This window comes from Haemaphysalis longicornis, unplaced genomic scaffold, assembly GCF_048455015.1.
Source record: "Haemaphysalis longicornis isolate Haplotype H1 unplaced genomic scaffold, Haemaphysalis longicornis Haplotype H1 scaffold_9, whole genome shotgun sequence".
NCBI classification, from domain to species: Eukaryota; Metazoa; Arthropoda; class Arachnida; order Ixodida; family Ixodidae; genus Haemaphysalis; species Haemaphysalis longicornis.
Genome location: NW_027526460.1, coordinates 18,718,033 through 18,736,330, shown reverse-complemented (window position 1 = coordinate 18,736,330; position 18,298 = coordinate 18,718,033). Strand labels below are relative to the sequence as shown.

General features: G+C 48.7%; 1 protein-coding gene across 1 annotated transcript in view; it reads left to right on the top strand.

The window, feature by feature from the left end:
• The window catches only part of LOC144152252 (uncharacterized), a 253,626-nt gene extending 238,367 nt beyond the window's left edge, over positions 1 to 15,259 (top strand). Inside the window, exons 2-4 of the mRNA XM_077683486.1 lie at positions 11,502 to 11,612; positions 13,225 to 13,584; positions 14,171 to 15,259. Of these exons, the coding sequence (XP_077539612.1) occupies positions 11,604 to 11,612; positions 13,225 to 13,584; positions 14,171 to 14,995 (1,194 nt within the window). The 5' untranslated portion in view covers positions 11,502 to 11,603 and the 3' untranslated portion in view covers positions 14,996 to 15,259. The remainder of the gene's footprint in view (positions 1 to 11,501; positions 11,613 to 13,224; positions 13,585 to 14,170) is intronic.
• Positions 15,260 to 18,298: the final 3,039 nt, after the last annotated feature.

Here is an 18,298-nt window from a genome sequence, read left to right as displayed (position 1 = left end):
TGTGATTTATGAAGCAATATGCAAGCAAAAGGGTAACATGTTTTAATAAATTATGAAAACACATGAGCTGTGTCTTAGTGTGTTTGTGGTAGTATGCAATCTCAAGAATCAATAGCTAACGTTGTCGCAGAAAGGACCGAGGCGGGACCACGAACGGAAGCCGCTGTTTTAATACGGAGAACTGGAGCCGTGTACATTGACGGAGAGACATGTTGCAAAAGCCCCATCTTTCTCCTCAATACAGTTTCTGACAAATGTAGCGGAATTTTGTTACTAGGTATGGCATCAAAATTACTTTTGGTGCGTGATACAGTGACAGCGTTATCAATGCATTGTAACGAAGATGTGGATACAGATAGATCGTTTATGCATATATTAAACAGCAAGGGACTCAACCGAGGCCCTTGAGGTACTACTGCAGAGCATCAACAGCCTACTATGAAGAATCTATGCACTCAATCAATGCAGAATGTACGCAGAATCTACGCACTCAAAGACGAAGCAGGATAACAATAGCACAACATGGACGAGATAATAAAAGTAGCCGAACGATTGCACACCTTACTGTCTGCCAGCGACGTTAGATCGGAGGAAACTACTGAGAATACAAACTTAGTGCTACAAACTTGCCATGTACCACTAGTTACTAAAGCGGAAGTTAAAAAGGCTCTCAAAGGCATGAAAATAGCAAAATCTGCAGGCGACGATTACATAACCGTAAATTTCTTGAAGGATGAAGGAGATATAGTAGTACTGGAAAAGCTTGCTTCGCTATTTTCAGAATGCTTAAAGACTTAAAAAGTACCCATAGCCTGGAAAAACGCCAACATTATTCAGATTCATAAAAAGGGAGATACCAAGGACCTTACGAATTACAGACCCATCATCCGACTTTTGTTGTTTACAAGCTGTTTACTAAAGTTAAGCATAACCGCATTTGAGACAGCCTGGATTCCCAACAACCCAGGGAGCAGGCTGGGTTTAGGAAAGGGTGCTCAGCCATAGATCGCATCCATGCTGTCAACCAGGTGATAGCCCATGGGCCATGGAACGAACGAGTAACACTTGTGGACAGGAAACGAGCCACCTGGGTCAGAGAACAAACTCGAGTAGATGAAATCTTAGTTCAACTTAAAGAAAAAGAAATGGACTTGGGCTGGCCATGTAATGAGACGAACCGACAACCGGTGGACAATTAGGGTAACAGAGTGGATACCACGAGATGGGTCTAGAAGAAGGGAAAGGCCAATAACACAATGGAGGGATGAAATACGGAAATTGGGTGGCCGACAGTGAACTCGAGTGGCGTTGGGCAGCAGCTGTTGGAAGTCAATGGGAGAGGCCTTCGCATTGCAGTGAGGTATTACGGATGTAATTTAAGTCTATTCTATTACAAATGAGCCAATAGAAACGAGTGCACGATACCTGTGATGTGAAAAAAAGCGAATGCGAAATTTTGTTAGCAATAAATGATGCCACACGCTATAGAAAGCCTTGTTTGCGTCTAAAAACGGTGCGCATGCGAATAGGTTATGATCAAAGCTGCATTTAGGGCGCAAGAAAAGTCTTGAAGAAGCCCCTCAGCCCGACGTGCTTGATTGAAGCCGTAGTGGCTCAGGAAAAACAACGGGGGACTGGGGGAGTAATTCCACTCAGTGAAGGAGAATGGCCAACGAAGTTGTGTAAAACCTCGTCACTGGCATGGTTAGATAACGTACACGTATTTATCTTTCTAATCAGTTGGTAAGGGCAGGGACTATTGCTTTGTGATTACTTTACTTAATGAAACGTGGAAGGGCTAGAGTTTTAACCTATCAGAAAGACAGGTGCGTCTGTTTCCCTACCGTAGAAGCACACTTATTTACAGCAGGCGCAAAATCCACAACATTTGCAGCATCACTGTAACCTCTTAATACTGAAAGGTAAATGAAAATCGCCCTAATGATATGGTCGTCTTGGCGGCCAATTGAAAGCAATTGTTTTTGGGAAAGATTTAATAAAACAAGAGTTACAACCATTTTCTGCTGAGCATTCTCGATAAAGGTGGTTTTGCTCACGCATAACGAAAATTCACAGAACCCTAGCCTTCGTCAGTCCAGAACTGAGACCAGTTCATCATGTTAGTGGCAAGGATGAAAGAAATGCTTTCTCAACGCTTTCTTGAGACTCCCGAAGACACTATCCGGAGAAACTGCTTGCCAGTAGCGGTCATGGCGTGTGCGGCGATCAAGCCCAAGTCCCGAGCTCCTTCCGCAAGGAAAACGAACATCTGGATGTGTGCTATAACGGTGCGGTCACCATTAAAGTCATAGTGACACATGATACGGACCCATGATACAGAACTCTATAGTCAATCGAGGGAGCCAAGGCTCCCTAGCGGCGCATTCTTTCTCAAAGAGAGGGCATACAGGGTTTTGTTGACGGACCAGAAGAAAAGCCTTATACAGCTCCGCTGTAAAACCTTGCGCATATTCAAAAGCGTATATCTAAAAAGCTCGGCATGGTCACGTGCAAATATTTTTTTACATATGCAACTGCAATAAATTGAAATTAGCCAAAAATTCAATCAATGATGATTTAATTCGGCTCTGAAATTCGCAGCCTTCTGCGTAGCTTTCTCTCAAACACTGCTACAGGAGCCCCGACCTAGCACGGGGGATTGGCTAAGGTATGGGGAAACGACTGATGGAATTAATAATCTCAATCAATTCTAACATCCACCTGACACCGTGGGTCGCACCCCCCATATTGAAAAGCTGTTTGTTTATACTTTGGCCGCCCCCATCGGTTAGCTGGAACCAAGCGGACCTCCAAGCAAAAAAAAAGTGAGATAAACACCGGCAGTTTTGTTCCCCCACAAGGGTTCTAAACGCTTAGCATTTACTCCGGCAATCGCGACACTTTGTAGGACGTACTTGTGCTGCTCGACACTCTCTTTGGTACACTGTAGGAGTTCCGCTTTAGTCCGTTTATTTTCCTTCATACTTTACGACACAGACACATCTTTAAACTAAATTGGTCAGCTAAATTGGCCTGCATCTACATCTAGTCGAATCACAGGCTCAACGCACCCCCCCCCCCTCTTAACCTCCCCTACAACAAACGGTTGGGGTCTAACTGCGGGATGGTTAATTAATATTTCTATTTATTTTTGTACCAGCAGCATTGATTGATGACGCTTGCAAAGCTCTTGGTGTTATCTTCTTGGCTTCCCTGTCTCCATCCGTACGTAGTGAGGCGGGGTATCTGAGGAATAGGCATGCGTGACTTGATCGCCAGGCAGCAGACCAGAGTGTTCCGTGTGGGCAAGAAAACCTACCGCGCGGTATTTAAAATCTGCCCGATGGCGCGTGCTAATAAACATTCCTGGAGAAGGAAGTGGACCCGTTTTCACGCTAAGCAGCTCGAGTCCAATTTCATGTTTTGTCTGCGGAGGCCGCCGAGCCTGACAAGCATGGGAGCAGGCTAGCGACCAGTAGGCCGCAACACCGCGTTAGGCGCATCTCGGATGCAAAGCCCTTCGGCTACGCGATGGGAAGGAACACAGCGCGTGCGCGGACTGCGACGCTGACAAACATACATCATGTAGAATTCAGGACGCCACGCATTGTCCCCGTTTTCTTTTTTTCGCGCCCCGGTCTTTGTGCGCGTATTCCCGCCGCCGTCACCGCCGCGGCCGCGTCACTTTCGAGCCCACAAGCGAGCGCTCCCGGGAACGCATTACAACTTTTCTGTGTCGACACAAGACGCGCGCCTTGCGAGACCGTGTCCGCGAACCGCGTCACGTGACGGCTGCAAAATTCAAAAAAGGGAAACTGGTCGTCGTCGCAACTGGGTAGCACTGTGTACGTCCGGAGTGGGCTCCGTCGACATCAATCCCACGGCGAGTTTGCAGTGGCCAAGGCGTGAACTGACGTCCACCCGATGTTGTTACACCAGCGGAGGAGACGTGCGCGATTATCACTTCCGGCGGGTTTCACGGCCCGCTTGCGACAAGGTGGGCGCGCTGCGTGCCGAGGCGTAAATTTAAATTCCCGTACCTCCTGCCGTCGGCCGTATCTCGAAGGCGTGCTTCGGATGTCGTGAGAATTAAATGCCAGTAGGTAGGCGGCCCGCTGCGATTGAATGAATTCATCGGCAATGACATTGGAAGTGGTCGGCTGCGATTAAGATTGCTGATCACCTGGGAGGGAATGGAGGGAGCTTTGGGAAGGTTGTATGAAAGGTAAAATGCGAGGAGCTAAGAGAAATGTCTATAGCTGCGGAGAGATATGCAATACACGATTTTCAATGTTTTTAAAGTGTAAATTAGTTGTAGAGGTTTACCTATTAAAGACGTCGGTTTAAGGGCATTGGTGTTTCTATAGAAACATCAGTGATTATGTATATTGGCTTCAAATCTTCTGGAACAACAATTGGTCGCCTTCGAATTTAAGCGCATCCACTTCGCCTGATGAGCGAGGGTGTCATTTCGCGGCTCCTATCGTCACAACAAGATCCACATCGTCTTACGCAAGTACCGGAAATGACGTCATGATATGTCTCACCACACGTGCATTCATGGCTTTCACTACAAAAACGGAGGTCAATTTGACGAGAAAATTCAAAGAATTCACGTTTGGAAGTTCCGAAAACCAAAAGAAGGGGTCAGCATAGCGAATAGCGAACACTCTCACCCAAACGGACTCAACTAGCACTACACCCACACACACCCACACCCACACCGCACCCACACACGCGCACATACGCACACACACGCACGCGCTCACGCGCACGCACACACACACACGAATGCACACACAAACGCGACACTATATATGTATACATACAGTCGAAACTCGACCTAACGAAACCCGATCTTTCGAATTTCTCGATCTAATGAACAAATTGGGATTCCCCCGCAGGTGCTTATAAGTCTCAATGCTTTTATGAACTCGAACTAACGAAATAGATTCAGCGCCATTGCCGATTTAACGAAGTGTTTTGAGAAACAGACATTTAAAAAAGAGCAATTTCGAATGCGTTTCGTCAGAACGCCATGAAGATCATTGTTAAACGTCAAAAAAAAAAAGATCAAGGCACCTAGTTTTGTTTTAATACTGCTCTACGAGATAAACTCCGAATCCCGGTTCTCAAACGTTTCCACCAAAACTCCTGTTGTTATATTATCATTTTCACCGTGCCCTTTTAGGGCATTGCTAAATTATCGGCTTGGGAGCGCCACGGCCGTTGCAGTTAAGATGTAATGGTAGCTGCTGGGATACGCCTCACTTTATACATCGAATTTATGGAATCAACTGCTTTTAAAAAGACAGTAGATTTTACGAAGATCTCGATTTAACGAAAATGATTCGCAGTTTCCGGTGATTTCGTTAGATCGAGTGAGTTTTAACTGTATGTGCTACTGTAAGAAAAAGTTGTACGGAAAGTAACATGAGAAGTGATGAATTGTCCTAGATTAACTTTTCTATTCAGCTTTGGGGCTGTAAATAATCGACCTTTTACAGTGAAGTATGTTGCAGTTGTAATCAGTTACTTTCTTTATCACACAACGCAAGGTTCCAACCACTATGTGTATGACAGCTGCATCTTACCGGTACTCACCTACGGGGCAGAAACTTGGAGGCTTACTAAGAGGGTTCAACTTAAATTGAGAACGACTCAGAGGGCAATGGAGCGGAATATGATAGGTGTAACATTAAGGGACAAGAAGAGAGCGGAGTGGGTCAGGGAACAAACGTGTGTTAAGGACATACTAGTAGAAATTAAGAAGAATAAATGGACGTGGGCAGGGCATGTAATGTGGAGGCAAGATAACCGCTGGTCAGTAAGGGTAACACAGTGGATCCCTAGAGAAGGCAAGCGTGGCAGGAGGCGGCATAAAGTTAGATGGGCAAATGAGATCAAGAAGTTTGCAGGGATAAATTGGTCACAGCTGGCACAGCACCGGGATAATTGGAGGCCTTTGCCCTGCAGTGGGCGTAGATAGGCTGGTGATGATGATGATGACTTTCTTTAATAACGTGTACAAGAGTGCCTATCATCCACCGCTTCCTTTGAAGTGATCGTGCCTCTCTACCCTGAAACGGGACCACTACACGCCACCAAGTCGTCTGAACATTACACCAATGAACCATAGCAAATACAGAAGCAAGACTGATATTACGTTCGCCAATAAAGTGGGGAAAAATGACTTCACTGTATGCGTGCGAGGAACACACTGTGTCACTGCCAAGACCAGACCGAGATCTTGAACTCAGTCCACCCGAGGCGTTCGACCTCCGCCATTCCCTAAATAAATGTGTTCAATCAATCAATCAATCAGTCAATCAATTAATATTGCGGCAGCCAAATTTTGAGAAACGCTAATCAGAACTTCTGTGCCGAGCGGCCCCACACGTGCGCATGCTGAGCTTCACGCGCTAGGGAACATGCACTGGCAATCGATTGGAGAATGCTGGCAACGCCTGCAGCAGACCACTCCACAGGTATTCAATGCCAAGGACACGCAGGTGACAAAATAGTTTAAATAATGCAGAACGCTGTTAAACGCGCAAACACCCATATAGTCTTGACGCGCGTCCTAGCAAAGGGCTCCGCGGAATGCACACACTGAGAAGTAATCGAAGTGTTCAGTGTTGCGATTGGAGGAAAGCATTTCGAAAACGTCATGAATTCCATCTTAAAGCCGAGCAATCGTCCTGCGTGACTTAGTGTGAATGGAATCTTTATACAGTTCGCATGCATTCTGTACGCATTTATTATGCTCCGCCATGTGCCATGTAACGCATAGTTATCTTCCTTCTGAATGGTATTTGCCGTCATGGTACATCTTCTCACTTATGCATCATCGTACACGTCAGCTCATGTCGCTGTCATAACCCATCAAAAAATATAAGCAGCAAACGACGCGCGCACTCTCGCCATTCCGTTCTTGATCTCAACAAACTGCAAAGTCTGCTTAAAAACCTCGGTCCTCGTTTTACGGAGATTAATCTTCCCATAACTATCTGGGTGGACGCGATGCTGCGTAACGGCTGCCTGTCTCGCGTGTCCCGTCAGCGGAGTAATGAGACCCGCTCCTCGACAAGCGCGGGGTGCACCTGTGCGGGAGAAAAATATTCGCGCCGTGCGGTGAATTTCTAAGTCTGGGAGGAGACCGAGCAGCCATTGTTGACGCTCGCTTCGTGAGGCAGAGCTCGCGCCTGTAATCGTTCGAGGCGCGCTTGTATTTCTTCGCGGCGCAGCTGCGCTGTCATCACTCGGGCTCATCGGAGGCAGGCGCGACGGCATTCCCCGCTAAGCGAAACACGCCTGGGAGCTTTAGCGCTTGCCGGCGCGCGATTGCGAGAAATCAAGTTATTCGAAACTCTGCCTACCTGCGTTGCTCGAGCGCCAACCGCCTCGGAATGCGGGCGTTGTTTCGCAGACGTGGTAGTTGTACGTCGAGTGAACGCTCCTCACCGTTTTCGCTTCCCACTCGAAAATGACGACAAGAAAAATTCCTGTAGTTTGTCGTATTTTGGCGTGTCGTACTGTCGCCTTTTCGTATTCTTATTTCGTGATTCTGGTAGCTGTCTATGTCATGACAGTATGATGGCAACCGTAGCGACAGGCAGTTCTGTTGTGAATACAGGTACGTTTGTCGTTGGAAAAATTGACTTTGTCGTTACGACATAAATGTGTGTCGTAACAACACGGCTTCTGTTGTCGCAACAAAGTTTTGCGCCGTGCGACAGAAATTCTTGTTAGATTTCTACGGCATTCCTGTTGTCATTTTAGACTGGGTTACGTTCACGTTAATAGTGCCTTACCGCTTTACGTCTCATCGTTTCTAGTGGGAATAAGGGGGATAGCTATTGCAGTTAAGTGACCTTGAATAGCTACAGATGGCATGGTGTGAACAGAATTTTGTAACGCAGTGAAGAACTATCCGACGTTCTTGTGGACAGAACGTTTACTCGAGATAACTTGTGCCCCGCAATAAAATAGCAGAGAACACAAACATTGGAGAAGCAGTCAATAAAGCGACATGCACAGTCCAGCGTCGACGAATCGAACGCCAGGATGTTCGCTGTCCACGCATTTACCTCGAGTGCTCGTGTTTCTGGTAACATCGAGTTAGATCGAGAACATCTCCTCATCGATCAAACAGAAACAGTCTGCGACGATCACCCCGAAGGTACACCCTTTCCCTACCAAACACGATTGCCGGCGCGGCATGTGAAAGAGGGAGAAAACTAGTGTTTCGCTTGAAATGCACGATAAGATAACCTGGCGCGGCCACGCCCTGGTAACCGCACATAAATAAATTAGAAGGCATGGTTCGCGGTAATATACCTAAAAGCGCTAGGCCGACGTTGCGTTTTATTTGGTGAATGTCGGTGGTGTCTGCGTTATGTTAAATAGCAGTTACAGTCATGGAAAAATTAAACGCAATCACGAAAAGGTGAATGACAATAAACACACATATCACGAATTCTTTCCATGCAGGTCAAATTGATGCGTGGCTTAATTACGGTAACAAATTTGGGAAATGTGGCTTTCAAAAAAAAATGTATACCAATAGCACGCCATTATTGGACCTCCACGAACAGCATCATTTTTTTCAATTTTGCGCGCTCTGCTTCCCATTTTCGTGTTCGAATTCCATTTGTCCGCCCATGACTGTACGCATCATTCCAAGTTCGGACTAGGACTGTGGCCCCCGTGTTCTGCCTGTAGGCCGTAGGTCAACAGGAGTAAAAGCATCTGTCAGCCATTTACTCCGGCTCTTAATCTTCGCTTTCTTTTTCTGTAAAAAAAAAAAAAAAGCTTCAAATCACGGGCAAATTTTGTGCGAAGCGGCGCTAGGAACAAGAAGAGATGATGACCTCGGCGAGGAGAAAATTGACGACCACTAACTTGCAACTCTCACCGAAAATGGGAGCCACTCTTATTACTTTGGCGTCAAAAAAGGGAAGAAAAGACTGGTTCGTTGTCACGTTGAGAAAACGGAAGCACAGGTAACAAGGTGCGATGACAAATTCCCAAGGGCTTGTTAAAACACATGCGATTGCTTCGTTCGCTCAACTATTCGTTCACACAATCTTAGCTTCGATATCCAATAAGTGCCATTAACCATTTAATTCCGAAGCAGTTGGCATGGCTGCTTGAGTTTGCATGTTTCTCGAAAAACTCCAGTCTTTCTACGTACGAACACATTACGAAAAACAATGCTCCACGTCTGGAAAATAAGAGCTTGTGTCTCCCGCGTAGACTCTCGATGATTCGAGGTCGCTTAATTTGGATTTCCGGTTAATCAGAAGTGATGTGCTGGTCCTGGCAATTTTACATGCAATCCAACGGAAGAAAATGTTCGGTAATTAAAAGCTGAACCCCATTAAATCGGTTAATTGGAAGTTATTTTGAATAAAAGCATCGAGGTGACCGCTACTTCTCGTAAAAACTCAAAATTTTCAAGCGCAAAACAGCGCCCTTTTTTGTGATTATGTCGGCGCCATCGCAACTGGGGCAGCGCCAATCTCTTTTGAGGTCCTCAACCTCCTTCGTTGAGCACAGTGCCGGGTGAGCAGTTTGGGCGGTTGACGCTTCAGGCTTCGATTTTAGCCATGAGTCTCACCTAAGATGGCAGTCCGTGCCGTACGCTCGACTTGGAGACGTAGGTCGAGATTTCGTATGATATTATGAAAGGAGACCTGCTGCGGACTAATAGCAAACATGTCCTTGCGCTTTTTGTTTAATATGAGGTTCGGTTGATTTACAAGTGTTTTGTGGTCCTCATGAACTTCTCATTAATAGGAGTCGACTCACTTATGAATGGCTACAGGGGAAGCTTGGGCATTCAAACTATTCCTCAGCAAGCAATTTCACAGGTGAAGGGTTATACATCTAAACAACCGGAGTTCAGAGATCACGTCATCTGGTTGCCCTTCAAATCATGACGAACAGTGTCATGTAACGAAGTTAATGTATTCAATTGACACGCATCACTGTGCATACTTTTTTTCAGTTTAAGGACCTGATAGAAAATCCAGTTTTGGAAGCACATCTTGTAGGCTTGGCCGGCAGTTTATATCACACTTGTGTAGAATAAAAGTAAGGCAGAAATAATTAAAAAAAAGCTTCCTCGGACAGGTGCGCCCAGTTCGCTACGCAGCAATTATCGGGCTTCAAATTAGCCATGATATCAACTCCGGATGTTTCGCGTTACGCACCCGTTATCGCCACGCTTACGAACCTACCCTGGTTTCTAGTAGTCCTCTATGCAAGAAGGGTTAGTTTTCAGTGAGTACAGCGCGTGATTTGGTAAGAGATGTCCCTTTCCATGGATGCCTCCTCAAATAAAGTTTATGCTACTTCTACTGATGTATATGAAGGGAAAATAAGAGTGCTTTTCCACCTCTACTTGAATGAATCAAAGCCGAAAAAAAAAAGAAATTTCCTGCAATGGCGCCGCAGAACAGGGGGTGTCTTAACGTAACGTTTTAAGCAGACGTTTTTCGCGCGCTCAAATTTGCGTAAGAGGCTTGAGCTCAGAAATGCACGAAAAAAGGAGAATTCTCGCTCGCGCAGTTCCGGCAAGAAGCGACGCCGGTCCCCCTTTCTAAACAGCAAAAATACACAGAGCTTGGTGCATTCTCTTAAGGGAAATAGAGCACGCATTAGCAACAGGAGGAAAAACAAAATGCGTGCGGGCGAGATATTTACGATCCTCCTGCTCCCAAATCCTCCTCCGACGCGTGTTTTCGTCCGCAACCTTCGACTTTTACCACCGTTTGTTACGTCACCCGGTCGTGTCTGGGAAAAACGAGACGATCGCGACCGCCGCTGTGGCGGCTCTCGCAGGGAATAAAACGCTACACGCGACGTTTTCCCCGCTACGACGACTTCGCCGCAAGGCACGCGAGTGTGAAGGGCGTGCTGATCCGAAGCGCGGGACACGTGGGCGCATCCCCGAAGCTCGCGCTCCGACTCGGGTTTCGGATTCCGCGCACGCACACCTGCGGGTCATCCCGCGTGTACGTCTCCGCTGGGCCGGGCGGCGTACACAATTAACGCTTGCGCAACGGCGGCCGGCACGCTCGCCCAAGGCAGCCGTCGGAACGACGAGGAGAGCGTCCGCCGAGAGGAGGTAGTGGGGGAGAATGGGCTCGGGAGGAGGGCCCCCCCACCCCCTTTTCTGACCATTTGCATGGGGCTGCGTTGTTTGGCGGCTGACGGCAGCCTTGAAGTCATCGATGACCAGCGGCTGTGTTTGATGAACGAGTCCGGGGCAGCCCGCTCAGTTCGGAGTCCCTTCCTGAATGACTCCATGTCCCCCTCCCTCCCCTTCTTCGCCACGCGGTCCCGTTAGGCGGAAGAGACGCGGCGGAGCAAGGGTGGCCGGCGAGGAGGGGGCGAAAGCAGCCCGGCGCCGGAAGCGAGAAGGGGAAAGCACAGAAAGAGAGTGATCACCGCATCTGGATCGTCCCCGCCTTTTTTGCATGCATCCTGACCAGCGCGCGGCCACACCGGCGTGGCCCGTATAAAAGGGCCGCGGCCTCTCGGGTCTGGACACAAGCGATCTCACCACCGCACTGGCACCAGCAGCAGTGAGCACCATGTGGCAGGTGAGCGCAGCAGCGGCAGCGAGCAGCTCGCAAGGCAGCCCCGTGCTTACCCCGGCGAAACCCAGGACTACGCGACGCCCTCACGAGTCGCGGGACTGCCTTGCGAGCAACGGCCGAGCGGCCGAAGTCGGGATCTGTAGACCAAAGCTTTCGACAGCGAACGCTCCCATGACAAGCTCTAAACTTATCGGATAGCATAGAAGTGAGGGACAAGATCGCATGCAGCAGGTTCATCGCAGACGAGTGGAAACGATGACAGGGATTAAGAGACGGCTGTGTGATTCTACGTGAGGGTGGAAGATGAGCCGAAAGACAAGGAATCCCGCCAAGTAATACTTTCAAACTGAAAAAAAGAAGATGTTGACTTTAAGTGGCCTCAGTTATAAGGGCATCAATTCGTCTGACATCTCGCATGTTTGGTTTAACGGTGTCGCAAGGTCCAGGACGTGTCTTATCAAGCAGGCTCTGTATAGCGCATTTAAGCTATGGCGCTTGTACAGTTTTTCCAGATTAAGCAGTTGTCAATTTTTCGAATGCTCTTCATAATTGTTCAGAAACACTTTCCATATGGCCGATGAATACTAGTGGTAACATGTGTTCAAGTTTGTTAACAATATATAGGTACTTTGAACCGACACCTTTAAACTCACAATGGGATCAGGCTATATTAAAAAAAAAAAAAATCCCGGGCCATCTCCAGTAATGTGAAACCTGGTGTGGGGTGAAGCATGCAGTGTATAAGTCTATTCTTGGCGCCTTGGCGTTTTTGCCGACGGAGATGAAGCCGCTGGGGGGTAGAGGTATACAGCCTTGCTGTAAAAGTCTCGTGTCCTAGAAGCACGAAGCGTTCTAACGCGAGGCGCTGGAAAACGAGTTCCCCGGTGCTCTTTTAAAAAAGTACGCGTTACGTTCTAGCGCGAGGCGTAAACGAGTTTCCCGGGGTTTTAGTACCGTGACTACATGAGACGACGATTACGAAGACGACAGGAGACGCCAACAGCTCCAGCCCCTAAGGGGCTTCGCCCCTCAAAATTGTGCGGTTGCGGAGCCCACTAAAGCAAACTAGCTGACTGGGTGGTCTGCGTCGTCAGTAGGCCATCTGAATTAACTAGGGACCGTCCCAAAACAGTAGTATGAAAACAAACGGCCGGAGGTCATATTCGAAGGATCATAACGGCTACAACAAATTAATAGGCCTTAATCAACGCAGTGCTGCTCAAGAGTTTTCGAGCTGGTGAGAAAGCGAGCCGAATGACTGTAGGGATGAAACAATAGGCGGGCACAGGCTACGCGGAACAGGATCCAAAATGGTGTCATGATTGAAACGCGCACAGTGAAACGCGCACAAGCGCCTAACTATAGGGGTTAAGACCATTCCAAAGGTCCCCGTCGCACGGTTTGCATCCGCGCACTGCGAAGGTTGTTCTTTTTGAGAGTGAGCAGACGGAGACAACAATAACCGGAAGAGAGACCGCGTTTATGCGTTAAATTGCTCGTTCACGCCACTTAGCGTAAGACGTCGGCGGCGCGCAGTGCGTACCGTGAACAATGTAAATGTTATGTCCGGACCGCTTGGTCGTTGAGTGGGGTCACGTGTGGCTTTTATTCCCAGGTAACAATTTCCGCGCTCTTCTTCGCCGCTCTGGCTAACGCCGGTAACCTGCGCGGCGGTGCTGGTGGATTCGGTGGCGGCGGTTTCGGCGGCCACCATGGTGGCGGCGGCGGCGGGTTCGGCGGCCACCACGGGGGCGGCGGTGCCGGCGGGTTTGGTGGCCACCATGGTGGCGGCGGAGGCTTCGGTGCCGGTGGCCTCGGAGGACTTGGCGGTGGTCTTGGAGGTGGCGCATTCGGTGGACACCACGGCGGTGGTTTCGGCGGCCACCATGGCGGAGGCGGCTTCGGTGGTGGACTCGGAGGAGGAGCTGGTGGCGGCTACTACGGAGGCGGTGGTGGCCGTGGATATTATGGTGGAGTAAGTAGCAGCGCTTAAATTATATATCGTTATTAGTGCACAACTAAGTTACAAATATGGGCCTGCCAAAGCCAAAGAGAGGCCTTTTTGGAAGCACATGGAAGCTTGTAACACATCAATGGTAGTGAGATCCATAAATAGTTCAAAAGAATGGAAAAGAGGGGAAAATAACTAAGAAATAGGGCATAACAATTAGATGGGGAATATAGTTACCCGCCAATGTCAAAAGCATCAGATCTACTTCTTGCCCGATTACTAAAACAAAATATTTCAAAAGGCAATACACAGGGGAAAGATGGGACGCGATGCCTTTGTGGGCTTACCAATTATAGTACGGACTGTTTTGGAATAAAACATTCTGGCATTCCCCAAGCGAACGTCCGTACACCTCTTTCATGCATGTAAGGGAATAAAATGCATTTTTTGTTTATAAATAACGCCTCTCTCCCCTGAATCATGACGGCACGGCTGCCATTGACACGTTCTCGCTGGTAGCATGTCCAATTATAATTACGTTGTGCAATGCCTCAATCACTGACCCAAGAGCTACGAGCCGCGACACTGATTCTTTTGCCTCTGCCCGCAGGGTGCCCGGTACGAAGATGTGAGCCCCAAGCCGTACAACTTCGGCTACGCCGCTCAGGGCCCCGACGGTTCAAGCTCGCGCCAGGAGGTCGCCGACGGACAGGGCAACGTCCAGGGAGTCTACACCATCACCACTGCCGAGGGCGGCTCGAGGAAGGTCAAGTACACCGCCGACGCGTCCGGTTTCCGTGCCAGCGTGGACACAAATGAGCCCGGCACAGCGAACGACAGCCCCGCCGACGTGTCGCTCCAGTCATCCCAGCCACCCGCCGCCGAGCTGTCCGCTCAGTACACGGCCTCCGGCGCAGGTGGATACAAGGGCCGCGGAGGATACGGTGGCGGCGGATATGGAGGTGCCGGAGGATACGGAGGCGCTGGATACGGTGGACACCATGGTGGTGGTGCTGGCGGATACGGTGCTGGCGGCTACGGTGGCGGAGCCGGCGGGTACGGTGGAGCTGGCGGTTTTGGAGGACATGGTCTCGGCGGAGGCATAGGAGGCTTCGGCCGCGGCGCTGGAGGCTTCGGTGGCGGAGCTGGAGGATTCGGCGGCGGACCCGTGTCTGTTCAGAGCTTCAAGGTTCACCACACCGGAGGTGCTGGTGGAGCCGGCGGCTACGGAGGCGCCGGTGCCTACGGCGGAGCCGGAGCTTATCGCGGTGGTGGAGGCTATGGTGCTGGAGGCTACGGTGGTTCTGGAGGCTACGGCGGCGCCGGAGGCTACCGTGGGGCAGGCGGCTACGGTGGAGCCGGAGGATACCGTGGCGCTGGAGGCTATTCCAAGTACGGCGGTGGCGCTGGCGGCGCAGGAGGCTGGCAGTGGTAAAGTTAAATCTGTCTGTGTCTGTGCGGAACTGGGTGTGTGTGCGTGGAAGTTTGTGTCTCCGTCAATGTGTCTCCGTTCCCACCTGTATGTCTTTCGTCGTCGTGTGTTTCATTCAAAACTGGTGTCAGAGCTTTCGGAGGGCCCGTTTCTTGGACACTCCTTCTCGCGGTGTATGCACAGATGTGGTGCGGTCACACTACTTGTTCACTGTATTTAGGAAATAAACGTTATTGTTGATTTAAAAAGCAACCATGCCTTTGCCTGGATTCCTTTAGGTAGAACGAAAATCCTCTTATTAAACGGCACTTTTCATTTCCATAAATTACCCAAAGCTCCACCAGCGGCTACTTTAAGCAACTGTGGCTACACTGTGAAGCACACTGAGGAGCAGCGACCGAAGCAGTTGACATACTGCCCTTGTGTAGTCTCGTTGCTTCTCAGCGTTCGTGGATTTCGCACGGTACGCCAACGAACGCATACCCGTCTCTCCATTTTCGGAGAATCCCCACTACACTGATGCGCTGTTCTGCACGCGATTAGCAAGCAATATAAAAATCAAAAGGCACGAAAAGCAGGATGGAGAATAGCTGAAGAAACCCTGGATTCCGCCGCTCGCCTTCTTGAGCCTTTTTTTTTCGGCAGTGAAGGGTTACGACTGTCTCCCAGCATGTTTCTTGACTCCGTGATACCCCTGACATATGATATAAAAATAGAACCTGTTAGCCCTATTCTGAGTTTGAAACGGCAAGCCTCACCTTACGGTAAATATCGAATACAATCTAAGCGGAAGGCACCCGCCGGATTACAGTTCCGGAACCAAAAAAAAAACACCATTCAAACTCCCCCCAGATTTTAAATCTAGCCTCCGCGATACACTCATTGCTTCTTTATGCCTCGTTTTCAATATAGAACCCTCCTGCCCTTTCTGCTCACTTTTCTACGATGTGCCTACCTTCATATCTTCCAATCTTCTTATTTCCTCCTTCCTGCCCGTCTCCCACCCCTTATTCCCATCTCTTCTCTCTCTCTCTCTCTCTCTCTCTCTCTCTCTCTCTCTCTCTCTCTCTCTCTCTCTCTCTCTCTCTCTCCTTATTACGTGTGGTTACGTCTGGTTATTGTGTATTTTGGTCTGGTTACATCTGGTTATTAGAACTGGTTACGTCTCCTCCAACTGGGCCGCTTCTCCCAACCACTTCCGGAGAGTCCGCGGGAGCTCGATTACTGTTCTTACACTATAGTTCATACCACAAGCTACATTGGCTACATTGGCTACAAGGCTACATTGTTGTCAACAGCCTGCCCCCTCAGGGCGCTTAACTCACCGCGAAGGAAGCGACAAAATGTGCCTGGGCCTTGCGGTTACACTTGCCGAGAGGGGAGAAGGGAATGTCCTTTCAGGGCCCCCTTCACGGCGAGTTACGCGCCCACAGTGGACTCGAATTCTCTCGAATTCAAGACTACACCAACTAGCCCCTAAACATGCCTTTGTTAACCACAGTGGACGCACTGTTGAGAACAATGTAGCCTCCACAGTGCTGCACCTAGCTTGTGGTATGAACTATAGAAAAGCGCACGCTGTATTGCAACCAGGTGCTTTGCGGCGAGTGCAGGACTGATAATCGAATAGGCGTACTGGTACCACGTCCGGCCATCATATCCTACAGCCTGATCTTCCGATAGCCAGGATTTTGAAAGAAACATTTGTTGGGATTCTGCAAAATTATGTCAATTCATACATGTACGCCATGAAAGAAGTTTTCTTGTGAGGAGTTGGCGTGGCTGCAGGGTGTGTTCTTAACATGCGGAACTTCGGACAGCTACCTTATCAAGTGTAAGGGATGTGCTAGAAACCGAATGTGGCGTGCCCCATTCTTCTTTTGACGTGAGCTTCTATGGGAGCCAGCGAAAGAAACCTAGGCATAATTAAAACAAGCGGTAAGACGAGGACATTTTACAGCTTATTTTAATCACGTCTTCTTTCTTCCCCGTTATCCATAAAAGTGCAGGCCAAAACAACCGGGCCATCTCCACCAACGTGAAACCTTGTGAGGCGCGAAGCATGCAGTGTATAAGTGTATTCTTGGTGTCATGGCGTTTTTTCCAACGGAGATCAAACCCTTGAGTGTATAAGTATACAGCTTTGCTGTAAAAGTCTCTCGTCTTTGAAGCACGAAGCTCTCTAGCGCGAGGCGTAAATGACTGTACCGGTGTGTGTGTGTGTTTTTTTTTTTTTGTACGCCTTACAATCGAGCGCGAGGCGTAAGCGAGTTTCGCGGTGCTTTAGTACCGCGACTACATGAGACGAACGACGACGACTATGACGATGTCGACAGGAGACACCAACAGCCCCAGCCCCTAAGGGGCTACGCCCCTAAAAGAAAAATGGGGTACCAGCTAACCGACCAAAAGCTCTTGTTAGTGCGGTAAATTCTGCACGGTGGCTGGCGTGGCATTGAGAGCCCGTGTACCAGCACGTCCGATCTTTCCTGGATGATCGGACCGCAACCAGAGGGTTAAACCAACACCACCCTCCCTCCTCCTCCTTCAAAAAGGAAGGCAAAGAGTCTAGGTTCTACTCCCAATCCGTTTAACTCATCCCAACTAATCCCAACTCTTCAGTTTAACTGTGGCTAAAGCTGCCTCCACTGCTCGACGCAATCCCCGACCTCCGACATCTTCTGTAAGCTGATGACGGCACCATACAGACAACGCGCGACTTAAAAATTTTACGATGCCCTCTAGGAGGCGGCTGGTGTATCTCGTCAGAAATTTGAATGTTTCAGAGTTGAATTTTTGAATTTTTCAATTCGTCAGAGTTTGTATCTTTGTGGAGGATGACCTAGCTAACAGGTTGTTGCCATTATGCAAATCGTATGTTTTGAACCATGCTGCCCATGCTCTACTTCCGATATAAATTTGAAGATGTGCTCTGAAGTAAAATTAGTTAAAGTAGCGTCAGATCGGTCTGGCTCCGTTCGGGTGTAATGTTTGTTCGGCGCTAACTTATTTTTTGACTAACTAGGATAACCATGAGGTCACCAGCAGCTGCAGAATAAGAAAACCTGAAAAGAAACTGGTAAACCCAGAAAATTATGGAGGGTATTACATAAATCGCGACTGCGAAAGTGTTAGAAATGGAGGTGCAGATCGAATTCGCGGAGCTGCTGGAAATTATTATTAAATGTAAGTTTGATGGCATCATTATACGTACAACATACAAATATTAAAAAAAAACGGTAAAAAAGTGTAAAGCTCAAGTGCATTTAAGAGGTAGCAAGCTATTGGCAAAGATGATAGGTAACA